The following is a 20,876-nucleotide window of genomic DNA, read 5'->3' as shown; positions in this document are numbered from 1 at the left end:
GACAGTGATTCATACAGTGGGCTGGGGCCCCCTGTTGTGCTGTGAAGCTACTGCAGTTTTGCTTATTTGTATAAAAACTGAATTAAAAATGGTAAAAGCAGCTGATTAGTTTGCGATGTGACTCATTACTCTGATCTCAGTTTACCTGTCTTGTATTGAAGTGTCCCAGTGTCAGGTAGGTCCCACATTAGCCTTTATGTAGGACTAAATGGTATTTGTTTGTTTTTTCTCTGGAGGTTTGGTTGGAGTTTGGTGAATGATATCGTGGGATCTGATCTCTAACTTCTGTTCTGTTTCCTTTGATGTAAAAGGCTTTTATTGTGCTGAACAGATAAAGAGCCCCCCCCTTTCTCTGGGTGTGTTGGTGTTGCTGAGAGCAGCTGTGAGGCAGACTGCCCCACCCTTTACTCTCAGGCCAAGTCACCCCCTCATTAACACGGTTAGTGACCTATAGGAAACATGAGCCAATAATAATATGGTTGGATTAATGAAGGTTTTTTATGTTCTCAGATTAAAATGACAGGTGATGTTTGTGTTTCTTTCAAATGGTGCATTTCCTGTATAGATGGCATGTATAAGCAAGTAGACTGCATGCATGCTGAACTGTGAAAAGAAAAAGCTTGTTTGATGAAGTGACTTGGGCTTTGTTGTGACAGGTGTGCTTTGTAGCACCTGTTCTGTGCTCCACAACAGCCCAGCTGTGGACCAGGTTATGTTCAACATAAGAGATAATGCCCAATCAGGCCTCTGGAAATTAGCGGCATAATTCCTGGATGATCCCTCAGACCTCTGTGTGTCGGTAATAGGAGAAACTAGTTTTTTTTAACAGCGTCTGAAGTTATTCCTTAATGAGCATCAGTAAGACAAAACTATTAGAAACTTCTGCTTTACACTGCAAATTTAAAAAAACATTTTATTTTTCAACAAGCAGCCATTTGTGATCTAAAACAGGACACCAGTTTGTACATGTTGAATCACATCTAATAGTCTCACGTCACATTTGAATTCTGGTTATTTTTCACTGTCTGACCATAACATGCCAACCAGGACCTAACATTCATTTAATAAAATACTAAATTCCTCGCTTGTGTTAATTGCAGACCTGTGATACTAAGACTTCTGTTAACTTAAACAGTATTTGTTCCACACAAGCTTCAAGCTAAGTAAAAATAAAGGACAGAAACTAAACGCCTTTGAAACAGCCTCTCTCACACACACACACACACACACACCTGATTTGTAGTGAAAAGGCTGTAAAAGATGCTCAGAGTTGCCACACACATTTTGATTTAAAACAGAGAAAGGTAAATTCTAAATAAAAGAAGACAAAAGAACATTAATACAGCCACCAACATCTACATTCTGCATGTCAAATGTGGGCAGCATGGTGGTGTAGTAGCAAGCCTCACAGCAGTCCTGAGTTCGGCTCCACCATCTGGTTAGAAACGTTCTGTTTAAAGTGTGCATGTTCTGGGTCTACTGGTTGTGTTCTCCTCTGTAGATCTTCTTGCTCTTTACTTAAATCAGCTGTAGATGGTTGTACTCATAAATTTATGCACCGTTAGTCAGTTTTTTAAAATGTAATCTCCTACTTTGTAATTGTGAAATCAGGCTCATTTACATTGAATGTATTTTTCTTGGCACTATGTTCAATTATCAAAGTGAGTAAATTGCTAATTCAAAGTTACAGATTAGGAGTTCAGAGGTTTAGACCTGATTTTGAGTTTGAAGTAAATACAAATAAGTTCTACAAAAAATACATGAAACAGAACTGCCCACTTAAAATGCTGACATTGTTTCTGACAAGCAACATTTTTGTGGGGGATATTTGTCACACTTAACTGTTTCAGATCATTAAAAAAAATATTAGAAAAAGATAGAGTAAATAAAGAATACCATGTAGCTACAATAGGTGAAACATGACCTAGAACTTCATTAGGACAACATGGAAAAACAATGGGATACTCGTAAAAGCAGTTTAATGTGTGGAACTGATGGACAGAACTTGCAGGTGAAACTTAGGTTAGCTGACAAAATGAAGCAGACGACTGAGAGTGAAGCTCAACAGCAGGATAAAGGGGTTCGTTAAAGGCTGTTTTGTAGCTATGAAGGAGGATGCAGCTGTCATTAGAAACCCTGTAGAAGGACAGCGTGCCAGCTGAACAATCCACATACACACCCACCCGACTGGAGCGCCATCCAGCTGAAGGCACGTCTACTTTCTTGTTACGGTGCAGAATGTAAAAACCATCATCAGAGAAAACCAGACACCAGGATTTGTCATCGTATCCCATCTTAAACTCATTTTTCTTTCCTTCTGTGCCTCTTCTTCTGATTGTAATCCCAACGCATAGAAAGCCAAACACTTCCACCTCCCAGTAGCAGCGCCCATTGAGGCTCTGCTCACACAGCACCTGCTGTTTTTTGGAATCAGGATGTGGATGGTCAACTTCCATCCAGGTCACCTTTCTATTCCCATCAGAGAAAAGCAGGTTTGTGTGTGCTGTGTTGGAGTCCAGAGTGAGTTCACAGGCATCTGGAAATAAGAAAACACTTCATTGCAACAACAAAAAGAAGCCATGCCACTTTGAACATCTGTTACTAGATCATAATTTCATTGATTTGTTACTTATTGCCACCAAAAATAACTGAAGTGCTTACATTTCTTGAAGCTTGGTTTCATTCTGTGACTTCCACCGTGTTCAACACTGTGGAGAAAAGTATCTCAGATTTAATTATGTTTCTTAATGAAGTTTTAAAAAATTACTTTAAAAAATTCCATTACCTGAGTTTGCTCAGCTTGTATCGAGGATCATTCTTCAGCTTAGACAGCTGCTTCTCTCCAGAGTCTCCTGGGTGGTTGTAGCTCAGATCCAACTCTATCAGATGAAACGGGTTGAGCTGTAGAGCTGAAGCCAGATATGCACAGCCTGTCGCTGTGACCAGACAACCGGATAACCTGATAAAACAGACACTTTTTCAGTTGAAATAATTCCAGTAGTACATTTTGTTCTTGCTTACCAAACAAAGCAAGTTATGTGCCTAAACTGATGATTGCAACAGCTGACTATGATTGTTAACTTATTATTGACCTTCTGACCACACATAATAATACCAAACAACCCCCGTCAACCAACCCATGTAACATCACTATGTGAAAAGGTAATATGCCAATGTTAATGGGCTAGTTCAGATGTTCCTTTCTTTTTCCACTGGTGGGTTGCCACTCTGGTATCAAACCAAGATGGTGACTCCTGAGTGTCAGAAGTGTACAGTGTTAAAGAAAATGCTTTGTCAATCTAAGTATACTATCTGACTTATTATTGATAAAGACCTCACTGAAATCAGAGCAAGAACTATCATTTTTATTATACAGAGTCACATTTCTAGCAGTTTTCTTTTCAGCTTAAATCTGGCTAAAGGAGGTCCATTACTAGTGTCTTTTGGTGTACTTTATGTGTTACTACCTGAGTATCTCCAGCCTGCAGCACTGACTTGATAGTCCATCACAGAGTAACTTCAACCCTGAATCTTTCAGGTCATTGTCACTGAGGTCTAGATCTCTCAGGGATGAGCAGTAGAACTTGAGAGCAAAAGCCAAATGCTCAGCTGACACCGAGGTCACTTTGCAATCTGCTAACCTGTGGGTGGGTGTTTAAGTGTTAGTATAAAGAGAACAAAGCTGTTTCATTCTGTAGACAAATAAAGAAAAAATTAAAGGTTTTAAAAAGTGTTATGAGACAGAAGTTTTTAAACCTTTATTTTTACATTTTGGCCATTCTCATCTTTTTGTTGTAAAGTATTGAGTAGATAATGTCAGCTGATTTAGCTAGATGATCTTGGCCTTCTTTGAGCAGAATGTTTTATTATTTTATCAAATAATCTTATCTTGTTTTATTCAACTTGGGATAAAAAAAAGTAACAATTAAGACCATAAAGTCATCAGGGAAGTGGTTGCTGTGGTCATAAATTAAATCCATGCCATGACAAAGGTTTAAGGATGACACTTAATCAGCTTGATCAAGAACAGTTCCTTTCTAGCAAACCCTGACCTTACACAATCTGATTGACAGAAAAGTATATTTAACATGTTGTTATTCAACATGAAAGTAAATTATTGCTGCAAACTTACATAGCTTTTCTACTCTTCCTCACAGCTGGTATCAGCCTCCGTCTGCCCTCATCTGATGTGTTGTAACTCTTTAAGTCCAAGACCTCCAGATCATTCTTTGATACCTGCAGCATGTAGGCCAGTGCAGAGCAGTGCAGGGGAGTCAACTCTGTTTTTGAACGATCTGACAGTGCGAGATATTTCTGAATCTCATCTTTGACTTTGTGATCTCTCATCTCGACCATAGTCTGGAAAAGGTTGATGCAGCTGTCTGGAGAGAGGTTCTTCCTTCTGATAGACTTGAGGTAAGTCAAGATTTTCTTGTCAGTATCTTGGCTTTGATCTGGTGAAGGCAGCAGACCATGAAGGACTCTCCGGTTGGGTTCAACTAGGAGGCCAAGAAGGAATCTCAGGAAGAAGTCCAGGTGGCCATTTTTCTTCTTCTCCAGCACTTTGTCAACTGTCACCTTTACAAGATCAAGTAACGTATGGTCTTTGTCCTCCAAAATGAGGAAGTTTTTAAGTTCTGTAGTATTATTGTTAATAAAACAGTCATAGACAAAGAGAGCTGCAAAGAACTCCTGTACGGTCAGATGCACAAAGCAAAAGACCCTTTTGTTGGAAAAGAGTTGTTCTTCCAAATGGACTGTGGTGCAAAATCCAGAGTAGATGGATGCTTCTTTAATGTCAATGCCAAAGTCTTCCAGGTCTTCCTCATAGAAGATGAGGTTGTTCTTCAGCAGCTGCTCAAATGCAAGCTTGCCGAGTTTCAGAAGAAATTCTTTGTGTGTCTTCAGAAGCTTTTCTTTGTTTGTCTCAACCTTCTTGTCATATTTTCTGCTTCTACGCTTTGTTTGTGCAAACAGGAAGTGTGACATCATCTCTGTAAGAGTTTGAGGAATTGCAGTTTCAACATCTCCTCCAAAGACTTCCTGGAATAACACTGCAGAAATCCAGCAGAAGATCGGGATCTGACACATGCTGTCGAGACTCTGTGAAGACTGAATATGTTTAATGATCCTTTCAGCAAGATCTGGATCATGACTAAATCTCCTCCTGAAGTATTCAGCTTTTTGAGGATCATTGAAACCTCTTATCTCTGTCACCATATCAACATGTTCTGCAGGGATCTGATTGGCTGCTGCTGGACGGGAAGTAATCCAGAGGTTTGCATCAGGAAGAAGGTTACCCTGGATGATGTTTGCTAGGAGATCCCTCACAGGTGCTGCTTCCTTGACAGATGTTATAGTCTTAATGCCTTCAAAGTCCAGATGAAACCTGCTTTCATCCAGACCGTCTAGGATCAGAACAATCTTGGTTTTGGTATAATCCACTGAATCTTTGAGTTCTGACAGTGTGGGGTGAAATAAAGTTAGGAGCTCATGTAGGCTTTTTTCACCTGAAATCAAATTCAGCTCTCTGAAAGCAAGACTGAAAACAAAGTCAAGATCTTGGTTTTGCTTCTCTTCGGCCCAGTCAAGAATGAATTTCTGCACAGCCAGAGACTTCCCAATGCCTGCAACGCCCTTCGTCACAACTGTTCTGTGGGGTTTGGTTTGGACAGAAAACGATTTGAATATGTGACTGAGGTTCACTGAACAGTCATTGGATGATTGCGTTTTCCATTTACTTTTGAATTGATGCTCTTCATTTAGTCTTCCACTCTCTCCTGTGGTGATGTACAACATTGTGTAGATGTTCTGGAGTAGATTTTCTTGGTCACCATTACCTTCAAATGTCAGAGCAAATTTCTTTTTCACTGCCTTTTTCAAATTTTCCTTTACTTTGACAAGGAGGATGTTCCCTGGAATCAAACAGAGCAATGTTTTCAGATTTGTAAACAGGAATTTATTACATTTTGTTTAATAAATAAAAGCTGCGTTGGGCAAAATTGTTAAAATTTGGCATCTACCTTTGGCATCCTAAATTTAGATGAAAACTGGAGTCTTAAAGTGTTTTCACACCTATGTTGTTTAGTTCATATAAGTACAACTCTGCTCATTTTCCCCTTTGGTAAAGTTTGTTTGTGTGGGTGTGAACAGATAATCACACTTGAGGAGAAGGTCTTGGTTCGGTTCCAAAGTCCAGATTGGTGCAGTTTGTTTAAAGTGTGAAAAGTGATCCAGCTTCGATTCAACCTAACTACCAGCTGTATTTTCCAAGTGTGAGCTAAACACCTTCCTGTAACTACTTATTCTTTGCATTCTGGACATTGACAGCATTTTAATCCTTGGTGATTTTAATATTCGTGTTTTTTTGTCACCAAAAACAACTTTTGGATCTTATTAATTCCTTTAATCTCATTCTGATCAGTAAAGACTCCCACCCATGAGCGCGGACAAACCTTGGACCTAGTTTTATTCTGCGGTCTGCAGCTATAGGATATTCAAATTTGTAACCTTAACCTTTCGGATTATGCCTGTCTTATTCAAAATTTCTGTCCCATACTCCTTAGTTAAGCCTCCTCTTCCTGTCCGCCAATACCGCATCATTACACCAGTTACTGCGGAGCAATTCTCTGCTGCTTATCAGAATTCTGGTCTCCCTATCATGGACAATTGCTCCTTTAAGCAAAATGTTGATCATTTGCTTACCATGTTTAATGTCACCTGTACAAATGTCCTAGATATGGCTGCTCCTTTTAGAAAAACTAAACGCTCTAGACCTAAAACTGATCCCTGGCTAAACAAGGACACCCGGGCCATTAGAAGGACCTGTAGAAAGACCGAAAGAAAATGGAAAAAGACAAACTTCAGATTTCCCTTGCTATGTTAAGAGATGCTCTGTCTCTTTATCAAGATGCTGTGCATAAAGCAAAAACTACCTATCCAATTGTACCTATCGGATATTATCAGCAAACACAGCTACAGCCCTTGTATCTTATTCAATACTAATCACTCTGTTATCAACCCTCCATCCACCTCTCAATTACTAGGGTCCCTTGGTACCTGTGAAAACTTTTTACGTTTTTTTGTTGATAAGGTGGATACTATTAGGTCTTATTTCATTCCTCCGCCCTATGATCCCTCTGTTCCCTTGTTTTCCTCAGTTGTGTTTGATCACTTCGAGCCGATTTCTCTGAACTCTCTGGCTGAACTAGTCTCCTGTCTTAAGGACTCTATGTGTTACCTTGACACTATCTCCTCTAGTCTTTTTAAAGAAGTCTTTGACACTATTGGCCCTCATGTTTTAACTGTTATCAACACCTCTCTTTTTACGGGAGGAGTTCCACTTGATCTTAGACATACTATTGTCCACCCACTTCTTAAAAAAGACTAACCTTGATGCAACTGTTATTTCAAATTTTAGACCAATCCCTAAACTTTCTTTTCTGTCTAAAATTTTAGAAAAATTTGCTTTTATTCAGCTCCAGGCCTTTCTGGAGACTAATGCCATCTTAGAATCATTTCAGTCTGGTTTTAAAGCACCACATACCACTGAAATTGTGCTTTTAACAGTTCTTAATGGTCTTTTATGACTACCGATTCTGGTAATCACATCATTTTAGTGCTTTTAGATTTTGAGTGCGGCATTTGATACAGTGGATCATGGGATTCTGCTATCGAGATTGGAAAACTGTGTGGGCATTAAGGGTACTGCACTTAAATGGTTCAGATCCTACTTAACTGATTGGAGTTTTAAAGTTTTACTTGACTGACTTGATGACATTAAATCATGGTTCTTTTTGAATATTTTGCATATAAATGATTAAAAAACTGAGATTATACTATTCGGACCCTCTGACCTCTGTTTTTCCCTTAATGTTGACCTTGGTCCACTGGAAAAGTTCAGAATGCCGTTTGCTAAAAATTTAGGAGTGTTTCTCGATAGCTCTTTCTCATTTGAGAAACAAATAAATTCTGTTATTAAAACCAGCTTTTTCCAGTTGAGAGCCATTGCAAAAAACAAGACCATGTTGTCATCTGCCGATTTCGAGAGAGTGATTCATGCATTTGTTTCATCTAGGCTTGACTATTGCAATAGTCTCTATTTTGGTATTAACCAGGTCCTACTCTCTCGTTTGCAGCTAGTTCAGAATGCGGCGGCCCTACTCCTAACAGTCACTCGCCATTTTGAACATATCACTCTAATCCTGGCACGTTTAAACTGGTTACCAGTACGTCTTAGAATCAAAATCAAGATTTTGTTGTTTGTTTTTAAATCTCTGAATGGATTAGCTCCATCTTATCTCTTGGACCTTTTAACTAATACTTTTAACTTTTTAACTTTAAATAATACTCCAAGCAGAGTTCTTAAGTCGGCAGATAAGTTGCTTCTGGATATCCCCAGAACCAGACAGAAAGACAGATATGACTGAGCTTTTGCGGTTGCTGCCCCCAAGCTCTGGAACAGTCTGCCCCTTAACATTAGGTCTTCACCAACGCTTGACATCTTTAAAACCCGCTTGAAAACGCACTTTTATTCTCTAGCCTTCAATTGTGACTAGTCTTCCATTGTATTTTCTATGAATGTTCACCATTTTCATTATGTACAGCACTTTGGTTCAACCCGTGTTGTTTTTAAATGTGCTCATGAATGCATTTGATTTGATTGAAATTTGAAGTTTTATAACTTGTCAACTAAGTCAGGCCAGAGTAAAAGAACTATAGATGCAAAAACAACCTTAGGTCAGAAGTAAAATGGTAAATGGCCTGTATTTATATAGCGCTTTACTAGTCCCTAAGGACTAGACCCCGCTTTACACATCCAGTCATCCACCAATTCACACACATTCACACACTGGTGATGGCAAGCTACTTCTCTCTATGTCAAAAGAACATGTCACACAACAAGAAAAGGTTATCAGTATAAATGCAGTTTAGCTGGTGTAAGATTGCTGCAATCACTTTTATTTCCAAGGAGAAATGGTGCACACATATCAAAGATCCCAGTGACAGTAGCATTTACCTGTGGAAGCTTACCTGTGCTTTCAACATTCTTAAGGCGGCATTTCTCAATACAACCCAGGCAGAGATTTTCTGCATGTGAGCCAGATTGATCCCAGTTTGAGCTCACACACTGTTTGCATAACCAGTGTCCACACTTGAAGTGGACTGGATCCCTCAAAACCTTCTTACACATTAGACAGCTGTTTGGATCCACATTGGGATAACTGTAGGAAAAACAATACAAAGCCTTCATTTATATTCATGAGCAGTTTATATGATAACATAAGCAAAACAATTTTCTCAGAGGCCAAATTCTTAAATAACATTTTCAAAAAGCTTCTTCACTCTGTTAAGTTGAGGTTATGCCCTGTTGACATCTTGTCCTCACCTGTGCTGATGTTTTGCCAAATATCACTGCTAAATATAATCATGAACAAAAACTTTAGGTCAGGTAAAATTCAAGGACTATGCAGCACAGGTTAGGTTTGCAAAGTTGCATCTGAATAAACCACAAGAGTTCTGGAAAAACATCCTTTGAACAAATGAGACCAAAGTAAAGACATTTGTCCATGATGCACAGCAACACGTTTGGTGGAAACGTCTGTTTACCAAAGTATTCTAGAAACAAATGTGAGGCCATTTGTCTGACAGTTAAATATTGGCAGAAATTGTTTAATGAAACAGAACCTGTCATGTTATTAATTATACACGTGTCCACTGTATGATTCCCATCCCTGGTGCTTCCCAACTTCTGGACATACATATTTGAAAATTACAAACTTTAGCTTTTCCCTTACTGTGCAAAGAATACTGTGACAGAGGGGTGTGCTTTTCATGTGATCCGTTACAAGTCTAGTCTGGTTGGTCTCACAACTACTCTCCCAGATCTGGTTCTGGGTGTAGATGGAAGTTCTGAAGAAACTGTCACTGGAATGTCTGTGGAGCACTGCTCCCCGGATCCTGCCAATTCTGGCTCCCCACTGTCACTCTCTGTTTGGTCTGGAGGGCGTTTCATGGGAACAGGATGCCGAGGGTTCCGCCTAATTGTCCCACGAGGTCCCTCCACGAGATATGATTGTGGTGTGGTGTGGCTGTCAATAACGGTGCCACTGGCTCTCTGGTCTGTGAACTTCTTGCCATGGAGTGAGCCTGTCGAGGCTACGTGCGCGATGATGAAGGTTGTATGACCGCCTTGAGGTGACTTTTGTCGTGATTTGGCACTATATAAATAAAATTGAATTGAAATTGAATGACTGTGCCTCTTTAGTCCTACTCTCCTTCTCTCTCCGGGCGACAACCACACTATCAGGATGTGCAGGGTCAAGCAGAGATAGCAGTATTGGCACTGTGGTGCAAAGCTGTCTCCCCATCAAGAGTTGGGCTGGACTAGCCATTCTGTAGTGGGATGGCTATGTAAGCGAGTAGAGTCAATTGTGGATCAGCAGCTTTCTGTAATAGGTTCATGACAGTCTTAACTGCCCGTTCGGCTTTGCCGTTGCTTTGGGGATATTTCAGGCTGCTCGTGATGTGACGAAAGCCATACACTTTTGCAAAATGTCCACAGCAGACTCAGCAGCAGCTTATGGTTTGTTTCCATTTGAAAGTGTATGCCAATAAGAAAGCTGCGGAACCTCCCACAAGCCCAGGTCAGACCTAAAGCCTCCTTTTTAACCTGAGCGTATCTCTGTTCTGTTGCAGTGAGGGAACGTGATGCATAGGCAACGGGTCTCCACTCCTCATCCCATCTTTGAAGCTGCACACCCCCTAAGCCATACGATGATGCATCCGCTGACACATTGCAGTCACGGCTTTGGTCATACGTGGCTAACACTGGCGGTGAGGTAAATGCATGTTTCAGGTCCCAAAACACTCCATGTGTCAATGTCCCACCTCCAGCTGTTTTTCTTAGACAGTGAGTCTCTTAAAAGTTTTTGTCTCTCCCTGTAAACTGTGGAAGAAACTTTCCATGGTGGTTAACCATTTCGATTGGGTGCCCTGCATACGTGCCTGTAATGTCCTTTTTTCCCCACATGCATGGCATTTTACTTCATGTGCAGGACAATCTTGCTTTGAATGTGATGGAGCGCCGCCACATTTTTGACACGTTGCCCCTTTCTTGCTGTCTTCTCAGAACCCACGTGTTTTAGCTTGACGACTATCATTCTGGAGAGGTTTGATTCTAGCAGGCTTACGACTAATTTTGTGCACTCTATCTATGGACTTAGCATTGATAGCCTCAGCTCTAGAGTCACCTCGTAAGGAGGATTGTTGTTGCTTTACCTCTTCACTTTGCCTCGTCATCTTGATAGCTTTCTGCAGGGTCAAATCTGGGTCAAGCTGCATGCGTGCTGACAGCCGTTTGTCCATGAGACCGACAACGAGCCTGTCGCGTATCAGTTCATCATGTAGCCCTCCACAGTTGCAGTGCTCTGCTAGTGCATACAGTGCAGTCACAAAAGCATCCACCATCTCATTTTCTCCCTGTCAGCGCATGTTGAACTTGGAAAATTCGTAGATCACATTTTTTTTCACAATGAAAAAAGCCTGGAATCCATCACGTACCCCCACGTACGTTGTCCTTTGCTCAGCTGTTAAACTCAGACCGCTGTTGTGCCAAAGTAGATATCCCTGACAGAATTTGTTTCCCCTGCGTCGGGAGCACACGGGAAGTACTGATGCTTTACTTTTGTGAAAAAGTTAACAATTACTATCGTTACATTACCATTCAGTTTGAGGGTTACAACAGAGAATTGTATATATTTATTGTTCTCACGTGGTGACGGGATTATTTTAACACAAGAACATTTTGCCTGATAATTGTTTTTATCCTCCTGTAACTTTACTGTATAAAGAGCTAAATCCTCCAAAGTTTCTGGAGTAATACCTCATAATAAGAAGTGTTTGTGTACTACAAATCAGGAATATGGGATACTGTTTGTCCATGATTTACACAGGAGGGACAAATTGTGGCAGGATCATCCTGATATTATTTGTATCCCACTATAACTTTCCCGTATAAAGAGGTAACATCTCAAAAATTTCAGGAGTAGTTAGTCATTATAAGAAGTGTTTGTAAAGTAAAAATCAACACTCTGGGATACTGTTTGTCCTTGATTTGGACAGCCCAGCGTTTGCTCCCGACGCAGAGGAAACAAATTACAAACTACTTTGGCATGACACCAGCGTTCTCTGTGCACTTTCATCCGCCATATTCTCCCTCTCATTTTCCACAAGCTCCACAAGATACAGGTTCATTCGGTCGAGGTTGCATGGATCAGTACAGGACTTCTGACACCATGCCGTGCTATTAATTATATGCGGGTCCACTGTATGATCCATAACCAACTCTTTATTCTTCCGTTCTTCTCTGTTCCACATAACATTCCATTTTTGTTCAAACCCACCGGTCTCGCCCTCTAGCTGCCATCAGGCCTAACTACACTGACTGGCTCTATTAACATCTACTGTGCAATGTAATTACACCACAGAACCATGATCTCAAACACAAAAGCAAATCTGCAACAGAAAGGCTGAAAGGAAATAATTAAGGTGTTGCAATGGTCAGTTGTCAAACTCGAGACCTAAACCTGATTGAAATCCTGTACTAACGTAAAGAGAGCTGTGGATAAATGAGTGCTCACAAACCTCAATGAAATCAAGAAATGCAGTAATGATCAGATATTTTGTGTGGTAAAACTGATGTCATTTCTGATGTCATACCACAAGGCAACAGTATCTATTTTGTAGGGACTGAAGGCATGATCTCTATGGTAGGAAGGTGAAAAAAGATATAGCCTGGTGTGCTGTACATTCTACTTGCCTAAAGTAAAGGAAAATTAATAGAGGTATGTTGCAGGGGCTTAAATGACTCATTCTGCAGAAGTACAGAGACAAACAGTGCCAGGAGCAAAATTCCAAGCTTAAGTGCATTGTAGAAAACGATATGTTTGAAGCTGATAGAAAATGTCAACAGTAAGTGGCACACCTTCCAGCTGTATATCTGAAACCAAGCCGGATGTAAGAAAGGTAATGTTATTGCTCACAATAGCAGGGCCTCAGATTATTGAAGTGTTCAACACATTCATATGCAGCAAACCAGATTAGGATGAAGGGAAGTTTGATAAAGTTATCTCGAAGTTTGATGCCCATTGTCCTCCTAAATATACTAAAACATCTAAGATATAAATTTTTCACTTACAAATTCAATACCAATGTGAGTCTTTTGAAACCTTTCTGATAAACCTGAAGCTCATGTACAACTTTGCTACACTAAGTGAGTCTACGCTATTAACATTGGGGACAAACATTCAGAAAAAAAGCTTCTGAGGGAAATCAACATGGCATTGAAAAGATTATTAAAGCATGTGAGTTTTCACATCAGTATGTCAAGACATTCAGCGAAATGGCCAAAAATGCTGTCAGTGACATCTCTACTGTGGGAGCAGGTCCCAGCCAAAGAGGGAGATGCACACATGCAGTCTGAAAAAAGGATCTTTGACTGACTTGTCACAAAGAAACTAGAAATTGGTGCATTAATATGAACACTGAAAGAGATATCCTGGTAAAAAAAAAAAAAAAAAAAAGAGTTACAAAAAAACAACTCAATCACTTCTAATCCTACCCTTCAGTATTTTTAAGAAACTGAGAGAAGATTTAGCAGAAATGAGAATTACCTGAGCTGCTGGTGAGTGGATTCATCGCTCTGCACAGAAACTGAACTTTCAGATGTGAACTCCGTTGCACTCTGTAAACTATAAAGATATATATATTTAGTGTAAAAACTTTATAAGCATTCACTGAGCAGTCAACGCTTTGCTCAACTATTGAAACTTTTTATGGAAATGCACTTTTTATCTATACACTGTGGTTTATTGTAACAGAAAGAGATCAGTAAGATATTTTATATTAGTAAGAACAATTTACTGTTTCCATTTTGATTCCTCATCTCTAAAGACGAGAGGTTGAATCCTGGATCGATCACTCTTAATGGAGACACATCTGGGACCCGTGGACTCGGCAACACTTTTCTGTGAACTAAGACGAAAGTTTATTTAACACTTTATTGATGTCGAGAGAAGTCACCTACACAAAAAAATTACACATTTAATGCAAAAACTGCAGGGGAAATCCTGAGACCACTCAACTGCACTAAAAAAAACTTTTTTCACAAATCAAATATGCCGTCAGCAAAACACACAGGATACACATCACACATACAGTAAAAGACACCCTAAACAAGTAAAACATCAGGATTTCCATTAAATGTATTTAAACATTTTACAACCCTGTTTATTAAATTGATAACACAACATATAAAATGTAAATATAAACAGAATCCAGTGACATACATTGGAATAATTGGAAATAGCACAAAGACGACACATCAAACATTGAAACTAGGAAAATGTATTCATTTATTGAACAAAGTAGGCTAGTTTTTAAATTGAATGCCAGCAGCGCATTTCAATAAGATGAAACAGGGGTGTGTTTACTGCTGTAATACATCGTCTTTCTCTAAGAGACTGATGACACTAAGTGTTGGAAAACATTATTCTTTAAATTCCCCGGCACAATCTGTGAAGTCCCAAACCCCAACTTTACTTCTGAAGAATGTCTTGCAAATCATTTGATTTTGCATTTATTTACATTTTACACTCTTTCCCTCTGCTTTGGAAACATGGCTACATGTGATGATTTATGAATAGTTGAGTAATACCTGGCTGACGGCTCACAAGGTTCAGAAGCTGTTGTTGAAAGCTTCCTCTTCTTCTCCTCAGACATATCTGAACATGCACCTGCTGCAGAAAAATGCATCCTTGAAATACTAATTTAATAACACAATCCTTCCTCATTGGGTTTTGAGTCATTATGAGACATTATAAGTCCAAGTTCACTGAGAAACTATCATGTTTGTATTGAAATAAGGGGTTCAACATAACCAGTGGCCTGTAGTATGAAGCAGGAGTTTAGCTTATCCAGGACTTCAGGATGAACCCTGGGTTAACCCTGCGACCCAGCTCACTTGCTGTGTATCATCCAAAGCAGGTCAAGTTTCAGATTAGAGACTAACAGGTACTAAATCACCACCTACTGAACAATCAGTTCTCCAGAAAATAGTAAAAATTAAGAAGTGAATCACCTTCACAGTACAGAAATCCAAGGTTATTCCTGAAGGTACCTGCATAAGTCAAAATCCAGCTTTGTTGTACAGGCCTCTATACATAGGTTACAGGATCCTGCCATCACTTCAGTCTTTACTGTTAAACCCTTAAACTGCACCATGTCTGCAGCCAAGATAATAAAAGCTTTAACTGTCTGGAGCAAGTTATATCAAAATACCGGGTCTTCAAAAATTGTCAACAATGTTTTCACTGATTCTCTATTTTACAGCATGTATAAGTGTGATATAGATTATCTGATGTGGCAATACGTTTTATATGTTTTGTTTAGCCGTCCTTAAAGCCACTAAATGAAGTACAGATTTTGTTATAAGTATCTAATCTAATCTGAATCTAATCTATGTCAAACTGATGTTTTTTTTTTTTTTTAGGCTTTTGAATTGTAAGCTTCAAGTTTCAAAGGATCCAGTTTATATTTCCAGAGCTCTGATGGGCATCTATCACCTTAGACATAAACAGCAGCACTGAGAGCAAGCTTGGTTATACAATTTTAATTAAAATGTTTGTTTTCCCATCATGTGCATTAAATCATCATATTAATGATTTTCTGCACCAACAGTGTTGGTTTTTAAGGTATTTACAAAGTTCTGATCAGAATTTTATCATCATCATGTAATGTCTCTAATAAAATGTTACACTCATAGGGATCACTTTGCGCGGTGGAAGAGTCATATGACCCATGAAACGGCTCTTTTACATTGATGCTGCCAAGACCACCCTGTTCTTGTGAACGTGTAGGGCCTGCATGGGGAATTCCAGGCCTCAAGGGCTGGTGTCCTGTAGGTTTTAGATGTGACCTTGATCCAACACATCTTATTTAAATTGCTAAATTATCTCTTCAATATGTCTTGAAGTTCTCCAGAAACCTGTTAATGAAGAGGGTGATATCTAAATCTGCAAGACACCGGCCCTTGAGGGCTGGCGTTTCCCAGCCCTGGCGTAGGGGAAACCCAAATTAATGTTTGAACTTGTTAACCAGCTTCATGTGACGGTTTATCCTGATCGCCAGCTCAGTCTGGCAGTAGCAGACTTTGTGGATTGACAAAAAGGACCCAAAATGCAGACTCCAAGGAAGAGAGAAAAAAATTTGAATGCTAACAAAAACCAAGCCGTTTAATGAGGCTGGTAAAATAAGGTACAAACAAAGGGCAAGGCAAACTGAAGTAAAACTGACATTAACCTAAACTGGGAGAACTAAACAAACAAACAAGAAGAAAAACCTAGACATGAAACTTGGAAACATGGCGTGGAAAACATGACGTGAACAATAGATGACCTGACAAAGAATGAACACACAGTCTAAATACACACAAGGATGATTAGGGGAAGTGGAAACACATGGGGAAACAGCGGACACAAGTCTGACATAACGACACAAAGGCTGTGTCCCAATTCAGAGACCGCACGCTTGAAGTACGCGCACTACGCGTACTACGTACGGTGCGTACTATAAGTACGAGAAGTGCGGAAGTGAGAGGCTTGTGAAATGGTCTAGCCTTCGTCGCACTGTTCAGGTTGCCTAGCAACCATGATACTAATCGCGAGAAACGTTACATACAGCTTTGTATGTAAGACCGGAAGACGATCAAAGCAGCCAAACGTGAGTACAGGGACAGGGTGGAACAACAGTTTGACAACCCTCGGAGGATGTGGCAGGGACTAAACACGATCACAGACTTTAGAGGGAAAACCAGCACACCGCAGACCACGGCCTCTCTGTGTGAGGATCTAAACGTATTCTACGCTAGATTCGACACAGCGAACACCATGAGACCGGACAGTGTGCGCACCGCGGATGACGTCAGTGCGCACACTGTGTCTGAGGAGGATGTGCGGAAGTGCTTCAGGAAGGTGAACGCGCGCAAAGCTACTGGTCCGGACGGGATTCCCGGCCGCGTCCTCAGGTCATGCGCGGCTCAGCTGGCTGGAGTGTTCACGCACATCTTCAACCTTTCCCTCTCTCTGTCTGTAGTCCCAGCCTGCTTCAAAATGGCCACCATCGTCCCTGTACCCAAATCCTCCACCATCTCCTCATTGAACGACTGGCGACCTGTAGCCCTGACCCCCATCGTAAGCAAATGCTTCGAGAAGCTGGTCAGGGACTTCATCTGCTCTGCACTACCCGACTCACTGGACCCTCTACAGTTTGCATACCGCCACAACAGGTCCACTGATGATGCCATAGCCCTGACACTACACACTGCCCTGTCACACCTGGAGAAGAGAGACACGTATGTGAGGATGCTGTTTGTAGATTACAGCTCAGCATTCAATACCATCGTTCCCTCGAAGCTGGACAGGAAACTGCAGGATCTAGGACTGAGCAGCTCCCTCTGCAGCTGGATCCTTAGCTTCCTGTCTGACAGACGCCAGGTGGTCAGACTGGGCAGCATCACCTCATCCCCCATCACACTGAACACTGGTGCTCCACAGGGGTGTGTACTGAGCCCTCTCCTGTACTCACTCTACACCTACGACTGCACAGCCACTAACAGCTCCAACATCATTGTGAAGTTTGCGGACGACACTACAGTGGTGGGTCTTATCACCAATGGTGATGAGACGGCTTACAGGGAGGAGGTCAGCGCCCTGACCCACTGGTGTCAAGACAACCATCTCACCCTCAACGTCGCAAAGACAAAGGAGTTGATAGTGGACTTCCGGAGGTGCAGAGAAGTACACACCCCCATCACCATCAACGGCGCTGCTGTGGAGAGAGTGAGCAGCTTCCGGTTCCTTGGCGTACACCTGGCTGAGGATCTTACGTGGTCAGTACACACAAACAAAACAGTGAAGAAGGCGCAGCAGCGCCTCTTCTTTCTCAGGAGACTGAAAAGATTCGGCATGAGCCCCCGCATCCTCAGGACCTTCTATCACTGTGCCATTGAGAGCATCCTCACTGGATGCATCACCACCTGGTATGGCAACAGCACCGCCTACAACTGCAAAGCTCTCCAGCGAGTAGTGCGGTGCTCTGAACGGATAATTGGAGGTGAGCTTCCCTCCCTCCAAGACATCTACAGGAAGCGCTGCCTGAGGAAAGCGGGGAGGATCATCAAGGACTCCAGTCACCCCAGCCATAAACTGTTCAGACTGCTTCCATCAGGAAGGAGGTTCTGCAGCATCCGGTCCCGTACCAGCAGACTGAGAGACAGCTTTTTCCATCAGGCCATCAGACTGCTGAACACTCATAGACACCTCAGCTTCACTACTGGAACTTCAACATTATGCACTCCACACTGTATATAAATGCCACTTGTTTTGCACATATTCAACTCTGTATATTTTATATATTTTATTATTATTATTATTTTTTTTTTTTTTTTTGAGGTACACCTGTGCACTACTCATGATGTCAGATCAGCATCCTGATGTGGCACACCTGTGAGGTGGGATGGATTATCTCAATATAGCAGATGTGTCCACTACCACACATTTGGACTGATTTGTGACCACTGTTTGGGAGGGATGGTTATATTGTGTATCTGGAATGAATTTTAGGTCTCTACGTCCATCCCATGGGGAATGGGAGCAAAAACAAAAGTGTTGCGTTTATATTTTTGTTCAGTGTATATATATATATATATATATATATATATATATACATATATACATATATATGTGACGATTGACGAGTCAGGACGCCAGGTCAGGGGGGAGATATCATCAGCCAAGATTACCAAGATTACGTGAAGTACCCACAGAAGGTCTGCTAGATGATGTTAATGCAGCACTACGGACGATACCTACAACCACGATTACCGACACTAACAAGCTGATCTACAATACGGCAGCAGTGATCAGTGAGATGCTTGGCTACAAGTTGAACAGCCACAAGGGGCAGTACCCTCCATGGAGAAGGAGGCTAGAGGGCAAGATCAAAGTAGCACGGAGGGAGGTTAGCCAACTAACGGAGTTGCAGAAAGGTGCAGCAAAGAAGGTACATAAGAAATACAGCAAACTGTCCATACCTGAGGCCTTGGAAACTGCCAAGCAACGACTCACAGCCTTGGCCAGCCGCTTGAGGAGGTACACCAGAGAGATAGAAGGTAGGAGAATAAACCAGCTGTTCTCCACAGAACCAGCAAAGGTGTACTCTCAGTGGCAAGGGAACAATAAGAGAACAGCACCACCAAGGCTGGAGACGGAGCAACACTGGAAGAGCATATGGGAGAAGGACGCAACCCATAACGGCAATGCTCAGTGGCTTGTGGATCTGAGGGCTGACCACAGCGACCTCCCTGAACAGGGTCCAGTAACCATCACAGTGGCAGATATCCAAGAAAGGGTCTCCAGTATGAAGAGTTGGACAGCACCAGGGCCCGACATGGTTCACGCCTACTGGCTAAAGAAGCTGACTGCACTCCACGAGCGTCTGGCAGCACAAATGAACCAGCTGCTAGTTAACGAGAGACACCCGGAATGGCTAACCGAAGGTCGGACGGTCCTGATCCCCAAGGACCCCAAGAAGGGACCGGTCCCCTCCAACTACCGACCAATAACCTGCCTCAGTACTGGAAGTCCCACAGGAGCTTAGCTCGGTCATTCTCCACCACCCTTGGGGGCATCTCCCATTTTGACCTCGGGACTTCCAGGTTATACTCGGCACAGATGTTCCTGTACACTTGGTTATGGCGTTGCATGTATGCCTTGCCTGCTAGCATCTTGCACCCTGTTGTTATGTGCTGGATTGTCTCAGGGGCATCTTTACACAGCCTGCACCTGGGGTCTTGTCTGGTGTGATAGACCCCAGCCTCTATGGATCTTGTACTCGGAGCTTGTTCTTGTGCTGCCATGATTAGTGCCTCTGTGCTGTCTTTCAGTCCGGCTTTGTCCAGCCACTGGTAGGATTTCTGGATATCAGCCACCTCCTCTATCTGCCGGTGGTACACACACATATATATACCAATATTAGGGGGGATTCGTGCACAGTCGTAAATTCCCACAGTGTGCACAATGTGCTTCGAATATTGTGCGTAGTTTTTGTTTTATACAGTGTCAGCCAGGCATCTGACTATGAAAAAATTACACTCCAAAAGACCCCGGGCTTCTGAAAAAAAAAACCCGGGCTTAAGCCCAGTAAGCCGCCCCCCCCCCCACCCCCGCTCCGCCACTGGGAACCATGAGGGCAGACGAGACAATATAAACTTGACAACATAAGACACGCAGCAAGAAAACAGGGAGAGGGAAACTTAAGTACAGGGGTAGAAAACACCAAGAGAAACTAATAAACAAACGAATTTAGCTACCCTAAAGAACTTAAACATAACATCCAAATAAACTAAAACTCAAAAGGCTGGGTCAAAATATACGTTTTTAAGTTATAAAAAAATCATCTGAACATATAATGAACCCCTCTCACAAAATAAGCTTAGTAACAGTAAAAACTAGGAAAACAGGTCTCAGGATCTCTTTTCTTATAAACATAAAGCGATGATGTATATATAATCTATTAACTGAGTCGGTGTAAACCTGGTCAGTCATAGAAACTGGTCACTGTGCAGACATCACCTTAGAAACCAGCCACAACTGTGGCTGAATTCATTAATTATTCAGGTAAGCCGGTTTTGGGAAATAAAACCATGGAGACAAAGGACACGAGTCACTTCCTCTAACGACTACAATGCAATCCAAACTGTAGCTGTTTTAAGGAAGCACACTAAAAAGAGGGAAAACTCGCAAAATGAGCAAAATATT

At 41.5% G+C, this 20,876-nt stretch overlaps 1 protein-coding gene across 5 annotated transcripts in view; it reads right to left on the bottom strand.

The window, feature by feature from the left end:
* Window positions 1-1,812: 1,812 nt before the first annotated feature.
* The window catches only part of LOC147334850 (protein NLRC3-like), a 24,220-nt gene continuing 5,156 nt past the window's right edge, over window positions 1,813-20,876 (bottom strand). For 2 of the 5 annotated variants that reach the window (XM_086286855.1, XM_086286854.1), the window contains 9 exons: window positions 14,717-14,798; window positions 13,924-14,034; window positions 13,674-13,751; window positions 9,034-9,224; window positions 4,133-5,915; window positions 3,468-3,641; window positions 2,786-2,959; window positions 2,662-2,708; window positions 1,813-2,536 (listed from right to left, as the gene is read on the bottom strand). In XM_086286855.1, the coding sequence (XP_086142981.1) occupies window positions 2,019-2,536; window positions 2,662-2,708; window positions 2,786-2,959; window positions 3,468-3,641; window positions 4,133-5,915; window positions 9,034-9,224; window positions 13,674-13,751; window positions 13,924-14,034; window positions 14,717-14,781 (3,141 nt within the window). In that variant the 5' untranslated portion in view covers window positions 14,782-14,798 and the 3' untranslated portion in view covers window positions 1,813-2,018. Of the gene's footprint in view, window positions 2,537-2,661; window positions 2,709-2,785; window positions 2,960-3,467; window positions 3,642-4,132; window positions 5,916-9,033; window positions 9,225-13,673; window positions 13,752-13,923; window positions 14,035-14,716; window positions 14,815-19,901; window positions 19,989-20,876 lie in introns of those variants that run through there. The other 3 variants (XM_086286857.1, XM_086286856.1, XM_086286853.1) reach the window with 3 other exon arrangements.

Source organism: Aulonocara sp. 'chitande type north' Nkhata Bay, linkage group LG3, assembly GCF_057382095.1.
Source record: "Aulonocara sp. 'chitande type north' Nkhata Bay isolate Kocher_YH1m ecotype deep benthic linkage group LG3, A_spYH_male_GT1.1, whole genome shotgun sequence".
NCBI classification, from domain to species: Eukaryota; Metazoa; Chordata; class Actinopteri; order Cichliformes; family Cichlidae; genus Aulonocara; species Aulonocara sp. 'chitande type north' Nkhata Bay.
Note: the sequence above shows the minus strand (reverse complement) of the source record. Positions and strands in the feature narration are given on the sequence as shown.